The sequence below is a fragment of the Microcaecilia unicolor genome, chromosome 7, assembly GCF_901765095.1.
Source record: "Microcaecilia unicolor chromosome 7, aMicUni1.1, whole genome shotgun sequence".
In the NCBI taxonomy this organism is placed as follows: Eukaryota; Metazoa; Chordata; class Amphibia; order Gymnophiona; family Siphonopidae; genus Microcaecilia; species Microcaecilia unicolor.
This window is the reverse complement of record NC_044037.1, coordinates 227,985,857-227,999,002: the sequence shown is the minus strand read 5'-3', so window position 1 is coordinate 227,999,002 and position 13,146 is coordinate 227,985,857. Positions and strand designations below refer to the sequence as shown.

General features: G+C 41.4%; 1 protein-coding gene across 1 annotated transcript in view; it reads right to left on the bottom strand.

Moving 5' to 3' along the window:
- Window positions 1-13,146, bottom strand: part of METTL8 (methyltransferase like 8) — a 61,863-nt gene that overhangs the window by 40,123 nt on the left and 8,594 nt on the right. The window contains exons 2-4 of the mRNA XM_030210442.1: window positions 9,281-9,446; window positions 7,359-7,450; window positions 1,603-1,991 (exon numbers count right to left, since the gene is read on the bottom strand). Coding sequence (XP_030066302.1) covers window positions 1,603-1,991; window positions 7,359-7,450; window positions 9,281-9,446 — 647 coding nt within the window. The remainder of the gene's footprint in view (window positions 1-1,602; window positions 1,992-7,358; window positions 7,451-9,280; window positions 9,447-13,146) is intronic.

Here is a 13,146-nt window from a genome sequence, read left to right as displayed (position 1 = left end):
TTACTGTATGGGAGCCGCTAGTGTGGCTTGATAAACAAGGCTCTTAGTCACAAATATTTTAAAGCACAATGTTGCCATAAGCACCAAAATTAAACAAAAAATATCAAAGGCATTTCTAGAAATGGGCTCTTATTGCCCACCTTATCTGCGGGTAAAACTACATAGGTAAAACCACATAGGTAAAACCATCCACATTGTTGAACCACCTATGAGCTGATGAAGCTGTTCCAGTGGTGGGAGATGAAACAACAGATTTGGATGGTCAAAACTGAGGATGCACATTAACCTTTTAGCACAAAACAATGTATATTTAGGGTAATTTTTTTTTTTTTTTTTTTAAACAGGGCGCCTAGGCAAGGAAGGCACATGTTGCACTTCTTTCGTAAAAGGCAACATATGCACATCTGCTTTCCCTGGGGTAATTTCATAAAGACACACGAGCAAAGAAGATGCTTATATTTTAAATAATATGCATTTAAGTGTCAATCCTATTCCCAGGGTTGGCACTTGTACAATTATATAAAAATAAGCACCAAGACATATCTGCACCTACTTTTTATGTGTATTACACTGAGCAATTATAACAGCCTAAATCAGAAGTTCTATATACTCAAGTCCTTAGCAAAATAACTCCCAAAGAAAGCAGGTGCAAATCTCTGCATACATTTTTTTTTTTTGTCAGCAATAATCAAAGCAAAACTACTGGTTTAATTTTGATTTGACTACTTGTACAAACTTCACACGTAAATACCCATCAGTCTTGCAATAATGCAATGACTTTTCATTATCTTGCCAAAACTTTACAAAATCAGAAATGTAACATTTGTGGAAAAGCCCATTCAGTTGCTCTAATTATCTAATTTAACAAGGGGGTTTTCTGGGTTAGATCAACTTATCAGTTGGTTTATGGTTTATTCAAATTATGTTTGTTGCATACTTGATATAACGCCTTTTCATCAATCAAAAGTAGTGTATAAATTAAAAAAACAGCCTAATATATAATAGGACAGTAAGAAAAAAAAAAAAAAAGAGAACAATTAATAAAGGTGGAGAAGAAAGAGCTCAGTATTGACAGCAGACTGGCGAGTCCTACAAGCCATCACTGAAAGCCAGAGCAAAAGGGGGTGTCAAAGTGTCCCTAAATCTTGGGTAAAATTGTGCCGAGTAAATGTTTTCAAGGGTAAAGAATTCCAATGGGAGGGTAAAGTGTAAAAGAAGGTGGAACGGCGTATTAATTCCAGTCTTACACAATAAATAGAGGGGATAGTGAGGCAGTGCTCGGAGGAGGAGAGCAGCATGCAAGACAGGGTGATTAGAGAGGACAGGCAAGAGGAAATCCCTAAATATGGATCAGCATTAACATCTTGTGTTGGATGCTGTGATGGGGAGCCAGTAGTGTTCTGCTAATAATGGGGAAGCATGATCATACTAAGAAGCATGGGAGAACAATCATAATGAAGTATTTTGCAACAATTTTTCATTCAAGCATAACCATTTTCTTTTTCAAAAATGTTTTTTGTAACATAAGAGGTCCAATGTGTTTTGTTGTTTAACACTTTTAAACTATTGACTACAGATTTTAATGATCATTAACATTAATACCTCAAATATTCTAAAAGTGGCATCACTACCAGGGAAAGATTCTGACTGTTCAAACTTTCTTCCATTTGCAGCACTCTGACTGGCAATCGGTATCTCTTTGATACTCCTGTCTATAGGGCTTTGAAAAGTCAACGTGCAAAGAGAATTGTTTTCAAAACAATGGCCATCACTTTCTAATATTCGAGGTTGAAGCAGTGTTGAAGAGTTGCTTGCTGCATTCAGATTTATATCCCAAGCCGTTTCTGCATTTCTGCTTAATGAAACTGTATTTCTGGCTGGAACAATTTCAGGAAATTCCAAGATCAACCAGTTCCGATCTTTAAAAAAGTTATTTTTATGAGTCTTGTAAAATTCATTCCAATATTTATTAGCATCCTGGTCATATTTGGCTAAAAACAAAAACAAATTTGGTTTACAAACATAACCAAACATGACTTGAACTAGTCAAGGATAAACTATACGTTAGAGAATAACAGTCAGCACAACATGCTATTAGCCATTTACCATGGAACAGTGCCTAATAAAGTTGTTTTATATTTTCTAGACTAGACAAGCAACAAAATTTACATTCTGGGATTTTTACTTTTACATGATCTTCTCTTTCAATAAAAAAAATGATTAAAAAGAAAAGAAAAGGCAGAGAAACCATAGTAAGTACATATGCAAACTTCATACAAGTGAAATTCCCACCAAACCCCCATCTTCCTTTTAGATCATCTTACCTTACTTCTTTTTCTGTACATAGTCCCGAGTCATATTGTTTATTCTAATTAGGAAGTTACTCCATCTTGGCCCGTAGTCAGTAACATGTCTAACCCATGACACTGTAATGCCCTACCCTACCTTGTGTGTTATTCTAGCTCAAGTAGTCTGTTAAAGAACCAGTAAATGCTTCCTTGTAGATTTTAGTAGGGTAACAGTTTCTGGATTCCTTAAACATAAATCTAGAGCAGCATTAAGTTCCTACCTTATTCAAGGTTCTGAAAACTAACTTGCCACCTAAGGAATTTCTTTCTAAAACTGTTTTTCTAGCTTGGCTGCTGGTGCTCTCAGGCCTGTCCTCTTCTTGTTGCATATACCAGCAGAGTACTAATTAGCTGCAGGTGCCTAATTGCCTTTACTTATGGGCTGAGACTGCTTGCTTCACTGATGTCACTCTTGTCAATTCGCAACTCCAAGTACACAGCATCTCGAAGTCCTTTTCCCCAAGCACAGAGACCAGTTAAAGTGTTCCCAGATAGCTCAGTATTCACTTAGAATGAAGTATCTGGCAAGTCCCATAATGTCAATTTAAAAGAAAAAAAGGTGGTTGGTGTAGAGAATATAAACTCCAATTTATTAAACCCAGTCTCAAGTGCCAAGACATATAGCAATGATATGAAAATGAGGCAAACAGTTCATTAAAAACAAAAACAAAGTAAAACAGTTGCAAAAAGCATGCTCAACATATTAGCAATTCTTTGTCTCTTCTGAGATTCTTGTTCTCAGGCATCTCTTTCATATTATCTCTGCTGGACAAGTGTTAGACCCTCTGCCTTTTTGTAAGTATCTTTTTACTGTATTAGGATGGTTAGCAGCCACTATTTACCTAATCTCTCTTGTGACAGTCCATCTTTAGAGCATAGGCTAGGCCTTAGTTTCTTCACTCCCCTTGCTTCTGGTATATAGCGCTGTCTATGCTTTATAGTACTGTTCCCCAGTATTTCCCTTATCTTGGGATTAGGCAGGTCAAGATGAATCCAATAATTGGGTACCACCTCCTATCTTATTCAGGTTTATAGTACTTAGAGGGTGACCAAAACTGTTTTTTGTTTTTGCCTAAAAAGTATAGTTGCTTACCTGTAACGGTGGTTCTCCATGGACAGATGATCTTCCCGCCACACAAGTGGTGACATCACAGTAACATTGCCAACCCTGCAGACTCCAAGCATAGAGGTCTCTAGAAGAAACTTCTGTGTATGCACAGGCATTCCTGCTGTACTGTACATTCCACTGCATCAGTTAAGTCTTTCAGCTGGCTTCAGGGAGGCTAGGAGGGACTGTGTGACTGAAAATCATCAATCCATGGAGAACCACAGTTAAAGGTAAGCAACTATACTTTCTCCATGGAAGCAGGATCTTGCACCAACCTAAGTGGTGACTCCCAAGCTCAGGATTGCAAGATAAAAACAGTTCAATACCCAATGCTGCAATCCATCTTTCAGACGGTGGAAACGAGTTGAAGCTTCAAGGTAGAGAGTCCAATACTGCTTGTCCAAAAGAAGAATCCATCTGCAACAACCTGTCAATGAAATAATGTCTGGCAAAAGAATGAGGGTGGCAGCTGCTGTTCCAACTCCTCCACATCCAACACACCATATGCCGGACCTGAGGGAGGAGAAAGTAAGGAGCGATGCGCCACGGCACCCGAGAGTTTGCTGCAGGGCATCAGGGTGCTGCAGCGCACAGTTTGGGAACCACTGGACTTGGCTGATAAGCACAAGGAGTGGAGGAGTGGCCTAGTGGTTAGGGTGGTGGACTTTGGTCCTGGGGAACTGAGTTTGATTCCCACTTCAGGCACAGGCAGCTCCTTGTGACTCTGGGCAAGTCACTTAACCCTCCATTGCCCCATGTAAGCAGCATTGAGCCTGCCATGAGTGGGAAAGTGCGGGGTACAAATGTAACAAAATAAAATAAATACATTTCATCAGACACAAAAGAAGAACCCATCTCAATTTTGATGAGCTCCTGGTCTACAAATCACCCAATCGTCAGACATCGCTCAGCCCAGCAAAAACAGGTCCTGACCATTAAACTGCCAAAAATAGTGGTCTGGACCGCCAGAGCTAACACATCGAAGCTCAGCTTCAAAAGGAAACGCAATTCTGTGATTTCTGAGGATAATTTAGGGCCGTGCTGCCATCCACTAGAACCACAAACACTGCATCCACAAAGGGAGGCTGTAAGGATTCCCTAACCTGTTCAGGGATGGTATAGAAGCTCACCATAGACCTGGCAACACTGAAAGGAGCATCTGGCAACTCCACTGTGTCTGTATCACATCCCTGAAGTCCTGATGCATCAGGAAGGACTTTGAAGGCTTCCTGATCTTTCAACAAAGGGTCTACAGTTCTCCGAGTCTCCTTAGGTTCCTCTTATCTCAACACTGTGGACACCTGCTTAACTGAAGAATCCTCCCCAGGAGGCAGCTCCTACGTCCAGTCATTGGCCCCACCCACCTCCTCCAGTGACTCATACTCCAGTCTTGCTCATCCTCAACCAGCGTCCAGAAGAACCTCCTTATACCAGTCCACCCTTTGCCATTTGGGAAGAGGAGAAGGAGTATGAGGCGGCGGGGGATGATGGGTAGGCAGCCTACAATGACCCCCCCCCCCCCCCCCAGTCCAAGTCTACCTGAGCCACCAATTTGCGCAGGCAAAAGGCCTTAGAGATCATAAGAAAATCCCCAACGGAGGCCTTCTGAGAGAATCCACATCCAAGACAACTGCAGGAAGAGAGACTGGAGCCAGATGCCACAAGTGCTGCAGACAAAATGGCGACAGTTCCTGCCAAAGTCAGGGTCATTGTCATCACAGACTCCCCAGAACCAACTTCAGCCACCATGTCCCTGACAACTCCATCTCAGACCCTAGCACAGATATCGCTAAGTCACCCCCCACCCCCAGTCCACACAAAAAAAAAAAAAAAAACACAACAACTTACATTGGCTGGAGTCATCCAGTCCTCTGCTAGAGCAAGCAGATAGGCATTTCAGCATGCCACTGTTCACACTGCGTGTGCAGAGTAGAACAGGCCAGCCCAACTAAATAACTGGATGCCTCCCTTCACAACCCCCGAGGCAACAGCATAGACTGCCTGTACCCCCAGTAAGACCCACAAAACAGACGGCTGTAAGGAGAAGAGTGCTGCCAAGGCCAACACTACAGAACTGCCTCAACATTTTTTTTTCCTTGTGTAGAGACTTCAGACAAACCCCCAAGCTCTCAAAACTATCCTTCTACCTGAAAACAGAAAGGGTCACTCAAGGCACTGGTCACCATAAGGGAGGTGGGGGAGGGACCTGGCCAACCAGGTTTGGCAGCCCTGAGGCAATGGAGACCCCCCATGGGCCCCCACCTCCGTCCAGTAGAAAGGGATAAACTCAGCACTGAGGGAAGAAAGTTCAAACACCAGGGTTTTTTAAAAATATTTTTGCCATTGTTGTTTTGACTTAGAAAGAAAAGGATCCAATGCCCCAGGATCCCAAGACTCCCTAAAGGCCTCACTACCAGACAGGACTGACCAGACTTACCATTTCTACCATCTGCTGAAGACAGAGACTGGCTCTAGGGGACTGCCCAGCTCAGTTACAGGTACTTAGAAGTCAGTGGTTCTTAATCTCCATCAGCTGATAGAAGTGCATAACACGTCTGTGCCGGTCTAGAGGGACGCTATAGAAATATATGATCCTGTCTGCTGCTAGCCCTGATGTCAGACACAGGACGTTGGGTTCCGTAGACATTTGTCCGATTCATCATGGCTATCTTAGGTCCGTATGACTTTTTACTACATCTTACTAACTTACGCTTCAAATACTGTGTTAGAATGTGTCATCTCATTATCATTTTTGTTCTTCCGATGTTGAAATTTCTGACCTGAAAACGGCGCATGCTAGTCTTGCTTTATCAATGTGGAGGAAATTCTTTAGCCACGTAGTGTTAGGAGGCAGGAAGGCAATTAAATGGTGGTACTAGTAATTTATAAATGTTAAATGGCCACTTACATGCCTAAATGACCTCTTGTAGAATACTGACTAGCAGAAAGTACACACCATGATTTGAAGGTGCATACTTTGCTGGTGGATGTGTGCACGGATGGGAGTGCACAACTACACACATAAATTATAGAATTCTATCGTTTACAAGGTAAGCACATTTATTCCAGGGATGGCTGTAAATGATCACACCTTGTATGTATGCAAATTTTGACCACCTGTACATTCTATAAAGAAATGAAGGTTCATATAATAGGATAGGTTTAAAACAGGTGTCATAACCAGCACCATCAATGGATGCCTTTTCATACAATAAACTGTCATGATGCAGCATAATCCGATTCAAATTTCATGTCGACACAACATGCATCTATTTGCAAGGTGTTAAGATATGAGTAATAGCAGGTAAGTTCTTACATGATGTAATTTGGCAACTAACCAGAGGCAGAAACAGATACCACAATTTTCAATACTGCCAAGCCAGTTATTTGTATCACTGCCTCTCACACACATACATATTTATATAGGTTTTATTTAACTTGGAGAACTGACATTTAAAAAAAGATGTGCATATATTCTATTGGCAGAGAAAGTAAGTCTAAGGAAAAGGTAAAACTAAAATCTATACGAGTGGTAATAGTATAACAAGGTACAAGTGTCAAAATTGGTAAAAAAAAAGTGCTTATTTTAAGACTATTTTATAAAATAAGCACTCAAAACTATGCCCAGCAGCACATAAATTCTCACCTGCTCTGAAGCAGTAAGTGTGTGTACTGGCATATTTATACAATATGAACATATATTGCTACTCCACCCCAGCTCTGCCCAAACCATACCACCAGAATGCCTATATACAAGTACTCGCCATCATGTTGTCATGTATATTCGGCTACATAATTTCACATGAACTCTTTCCTGCATGTAAAATCTCTCTTTCATGTGAAACAAGCTTTATAAAATTCCTCACCCTCATCCTTAATGCAGCAAAGGAATTAAAAATCACCTTGATCTTCCAGACAAATTCTCACATCTGAGTTTTCTGTAGCTTTTTTCCTGGCTAGTTCTTCTTCTTCCTGTGACCACTGCATGTGGTCCCTGTAAAAAGATGTCTAAAATGTGAAATTTACAAACAATGGTAGAGTATTTGAGATCATGAAGATATGCACAAATGCCTTCTATAGTCTAGAACAGTGGCTCTCAATCTAGTCCTAAGGGCACAGCTAGCCAGTCGGGGTTTCAGAAAATCCATAACGAAAATGCACTGCCTCTCTTGCATGCAGATCTCTCTCATTCATATTCATTATGAATATCCTGAAACCCTGACTAGCTAGGTGTACCCCAAGGACTGGGTTGAGAACCCCTGCTCTAGAAACGTAAACAGCAGGGACTGTTAAGTGGCTGAAACTCCTACAGAGCCAGACAGACCGCCCAGGTCTTCAGGAGGTTGATGGACCAGGATGCCTCCTGGCTTTTGAACAGGTGCCCTGTACCACACACCCAAGACTGTGAGCTCCCCAACTGAAAAGAGAGTCTCGCATCCATGGTGAACAGCTGAGAAGTATTGAGGGACCCCTCTCGAAAGGTTCACTAGAGTGAACCAGGCCAGACTGATCCTCGCCCTAGGTATGAGTGAGAGAGAATGATGGAAGTCCTGAGAGGCTGGCGTCCACTGGGATAACAGGGCCTGTTGTAGCAGACACATGTGAGCCTTCTCCCATGGCACCACCTCCAGAGCTGCAGCCATGGAGCCCAAGAGCTGCTGCACCATGGGCTTTGGAGCTTCTCTGCCTGCTCCTCCGGAAGAAAAAAAAAAATATCCCTCTGGCTGTGTTGAAGCAGACCTCGAGATACTCCAGGGACTGAGAATGACTCTTGGGATAGTCCCCAGCTCAGGAATTCCAGGAGGGAAATGACCTGCGAGGAAGCTAATCTGGCCTCCAAAGCCAAGTCAGCCCAAAACAGCAAGTCAAGCAGGTGGGGATGAAGCAGACTACCCTGACGCCAGAAGTGCACAGCCACTCCCATCATCTTGGAAAATGTACAGGGTGCCTTAGCCCAGCCAGAGGGCAAGGACCGAAACGGAAAATGCCATCCCAACACACAGAAGCAGATGATGATCTGCAACAGGGAAGTGGAGGCAGGCCTCTGTGAGGCAGTAGGACTTGCTAACCACACGGTATCTAGCTGAGATTGGTTGCATGCATCTTTTCTGACTGCATATGCAATTTTGTCCTCAAGTTTAATCACCCATATCTAATCTGAACTCCTGTTATTCTATCTTGTCTGTCTATACGTTCCATCTCCGCTTGTTTTCTTTGCTGTCTATTAAAGCACTTAGAAACCTATGGAACTTAGCCTCCCAAAGTGCTTTGAAAATATGCCTCAATGTGTATTTCAATGTGCATTGTGTTCACAATATAAGTAGCACACTATACTATAATGTGCACTGTTATATAAATATTTTACTGTTATTTATTGCCTACATGCAGGTTGGGTGAATTTCTTCAAAAAGGCAGTAAAATAATTTTTTTCCTGAAATAAGTCTTCTTTTAAAAGCCTGTTGCGAGATACTAGCAATCTTACTGGCACCACAACCCATTTCTAAACTGCCTTTCCAGTCATTCAAGGTGGATACGGCATTAATACAACTTCCTCAGTAGAAAGTATAAATGTGCCATTTCTATGAATTCTCTCTCCTAGATCTGTCCATAATAAATGACTGTTACGACTCCATCAGTTCATGCTAGACACAACCTCAGAAATCCAATTCATTTTCAGCTCACACCAATTCCATGAATCACAGTATATAAACTTTCAATGTGTAAACTTTTTTATTAGTTATAAATTCACATCTATGTTACACAAATTAACATAAAAACTCATATAATGCAATCAATACATTAATAATATGAAATACAATCTCACCACGTGTTATGTTCATACACTTTCTTAGGGTCTACTAGAATCCGTGAGCCAAGTGGAGCTGTTGGTCGGTTACTACTGTGAAACCTGCAAGGAACACATCTATGCTTCAAGCATTCCGTTTGGATGGAATTAAGATATACGTTTATCTTCACTTTCAGTAGGACACCTGAAAAACAGATTTCGATTTCATGAGCTCTTGTGAGATAGCAAGAGGAACCATTTACTCTTCCAACTATGTACAATAGACTGTGTCAAAATTTCAGTATTAGTTACTGCATTTTGGGGATTATTTACTAAACCACATCTGATATTTAACAAACTCTTTTATGCACATTAACTTAATGGAGTACTAAAAAAAAAACCACAATTTAATGCACTACAGTAACAGCGCATGTTAATGGGTGCATTAAACATCTAAAATGGAAATTCATATTAGAAAGCATGAAGTATGCCTTAAGTTAACACACATTAACTGCTAATTAACGTCATCACCATGGAAGGCAGACTGAGGAGTACCCCAAGGTTCACCACTATCGCCAACCCTCTTCAACTTAATGATGACCCCATTAGCCAAGTCATTAACTAACCAAGGCCTTAACCCTTTCATCTATGCAGACGATGTCACAATATACATCCCTTTCAAACATGATCTCACAGAAATCACCAATGAAATCAAACAGCCTGAACATCATGAACTCATGGGCAAATGCATTCCAACTGAAACTCAATGCAGAAAAAAAAACACACTGTCTCATCCTCTCATCCCGTCACAAGATGGACAACCCTAAAATTATAAACACTCCAGAATACACCCTCCCTATCTCAGACAGCCTGAAAATCCTCAGTGTCATAAATCGACAGAAACCTAACACTAAAGAGCCAAGTAAAATCCACAACACAGAAAATGTTCCATTCTATGTGGAAACTCAAATGCCTTAAACCATTCTTCCCGAGGGAAACATTCCGCAACCTGATACAATCAATGGTATTAAGCCATGCAGACTACTGCAATGGAATCTACATGGGATGCACTGAACAAACCATAAAGAAACTTCAAACCGCTCAAAACACGGCAGCCAGGCTTATATTCGGAAAAAATGTGATTCGAAAGCGCAAAACCCCTCCGGGAGAAACTACACTGGCTCCCTATAAAAGAACGTATTGCTTTCAAAGTCTGCACCTTAGTGCATAAAATAATATATGGTGAAGCCCCAGGATATATGACAGACCTCATAGACCTACCAACCAGAAACACATCCAAATCCACATGAACATACCTAAATCTCCACTACTCAAGCTGCAAAGAACTTAAATACAAATCTACCTATGCACCCAGCTTTTCATACTTAAAGCACACAGTTGTGGAACGCACTATCAAACGTCGTGAAAATAAATGTATGACCACTTAAATTTCCGGAAATCACTAAAAACCAACCTGTTCAAAAAGGCCTACCCTACTGACCCAACCTAATTGCCTGGACTCTGCAACACAACGAACCCAAAGAACGAAATGGACATAATATAACTCTTCCGCTCAATGACATAACTGTTTGTTCCACTCCAATCTATAATACCAAACATTACTTTGTATTCTGTTTTTCTCACCGGATCTGTCTTTCTTACCGGACACTACTTTGTATTTGTTTTCTTACCGAAATCGGCAATCACCTTTCCGGTAACATGTAAGCCACATTGAGCCTGCAAATTGGTGGGAAAATGTGGGCTATAAATGTAACAAATAAATAAATAAATACAATGTAACAAATAAATAAATATGGCTCTGAACACAGAAAAGGTGTACTTAACAGTATTCTGCATTAGCAGATGTGCTGTTAACACACGGTAGCTACTATTTCCCGGAATTAGCAACACAACTGCCTTCCTCTAAGTGCTAGGAATGCACCAACATTTTGAAGGTAATTTTATAATAGGGTGCTTAGGTTAAGAGGCCAGGTAAGTGCCTACAGGTCTTAAATAGTAGCTTAAGTGGCAGAAATCGCATCTTGAATGCAGGTGATGAAGTTATTCACACCTGTTAATTTCTTTTATTGACTCCTGCTACACTAGTTCAGATAAGTGGGTTGAATCCCTGTACTAGCAGATGGGAGGCAGAGAAATTTGAATATTCTGGTGATATCACCACTATAATGAGTGGTACAGTCTGTGAAGGTTCAGTATGTGCACGCCAAAGCCACATGAAACCCAGAAAATAATTCTAACTTGGAAAACTCTCTTAAATAAAAGAATCTACAGAAGCAGAATTGGTACCAGGGAGATTTCTAACCAATAACTAAAGGCCAGTCTTTCGGGATAGGATGCTGGACTCAAGGAAAGGAAATTAACAGATATGAATAATTTCACCTACCTTATCCTGATAGACCAGTCAAAGCATGCGAGATGTACCAAAGCTTTATCCTTTAGGGCATGAAGGAGACAAGGCCTCCTGCAAAACCGTCCTTTCAAATACACCACCTAATTGTCCTGCTACATCTAGTTGACAATGCCTAAACAAAGGAATGGGGTGACACATATGGGATGGAGACATAATAGCAAATCAAATAGTAAGCAAATAACAGCAGAAAAAGACCTGTACGGCTCATCCAGTCTGCCCAACAAGATAAACTCATATGTGCTACTTTATATGTATACCTGACCTTGATTTTGTACCTGCCATTTTCAGGGCACAGACCGTAGAAGTCTGCCCAGCACTAGCCCCGCCTCCCAACCACTAGCCCCACCACCCAACCACTGGCGCCACCCAATCGCTGCTAAGCTTCTGAGGATCCATTTCTTCTGAACAGGATTCCTTTATGTTTATCCCACGCTTTTTTGAATTCCGTTACCGTTTTCATCTCCACCATTTCCCTCAGGAGGGCATTCCAAGTATCCAACATCTCTCCATGAAAAAATACTTCGACATTTTTCTTGAGTCTGCCCCCCTTCAACCTCATTTCATGTCCTCTAGTTCTACCACCTTCCTGTCTCCAGAAAAGGTTCGTTTGTGGATTAATACCTTTCAAATATTTGAACTCTGTACCATATCATCCCTGTTTCTCCTTTCCTCCAAGGTATACATATTCAGGTCAGCAAGTCTCTCCTAATATGTCTTGTAACGCAATTCCCATACCATTTTTGTAGCTTTTCTTTGCACCGCTTCAATTCTTTTTATATCCTTAGCAAGATACGGCCTCCAAAACTGAACACAATACTCCAGGTGGGGCCTCACCAACGACTTGTACAGGGGCATCAACACCTCCTTTCTGCTGCAGATCACACCTCTCTCTATACAGCCTAGCAACCTTCTGGCTACGGCCACCGCCTTGTCACAGTGTTTCGTCGCCTTCAGATCCTCAGATACTATCACCCCAAGATCCCTCTCCCTGCCTGTACATATCAGACTCTCACTGCCTGTGGATTTCTACTCCCTAAGTGCATCACTTTGCATTTCTTCGCATTGAATTTTAATTGCCAAATATTAGACCATTCTTCTAGCCTCTGCAGATCCTTCATGTTTTCCACTCCCTCTGGGACTTCTTGCATGTGCTGTTAGTGTACCCCAGAAAGGTTCCCATATATCTTCAAAACGTTGACCAGCAGCATGAGAAGTCACAAAATGCCATTTGCTCCACTTGCATATGGGTTATCATAGAGGTTTTCCAAAAGGAAAAGTGAGGACCTGTAGTATCCAACCAGGAAAAAAGAATTGACTTAAGCGCAAACAAAATAGCCCTTTGTAGAAAGGCCTTAAAACCGAGCGGAAAGGCATGGTCCGAAGGATAATCAATGAAGAGCAAAAATGTGCTTTGCAAGGGTAGACAATGCCAAAGTTCTTGAATAAACTTGAAGACTGTTATCCAAAAACAAAC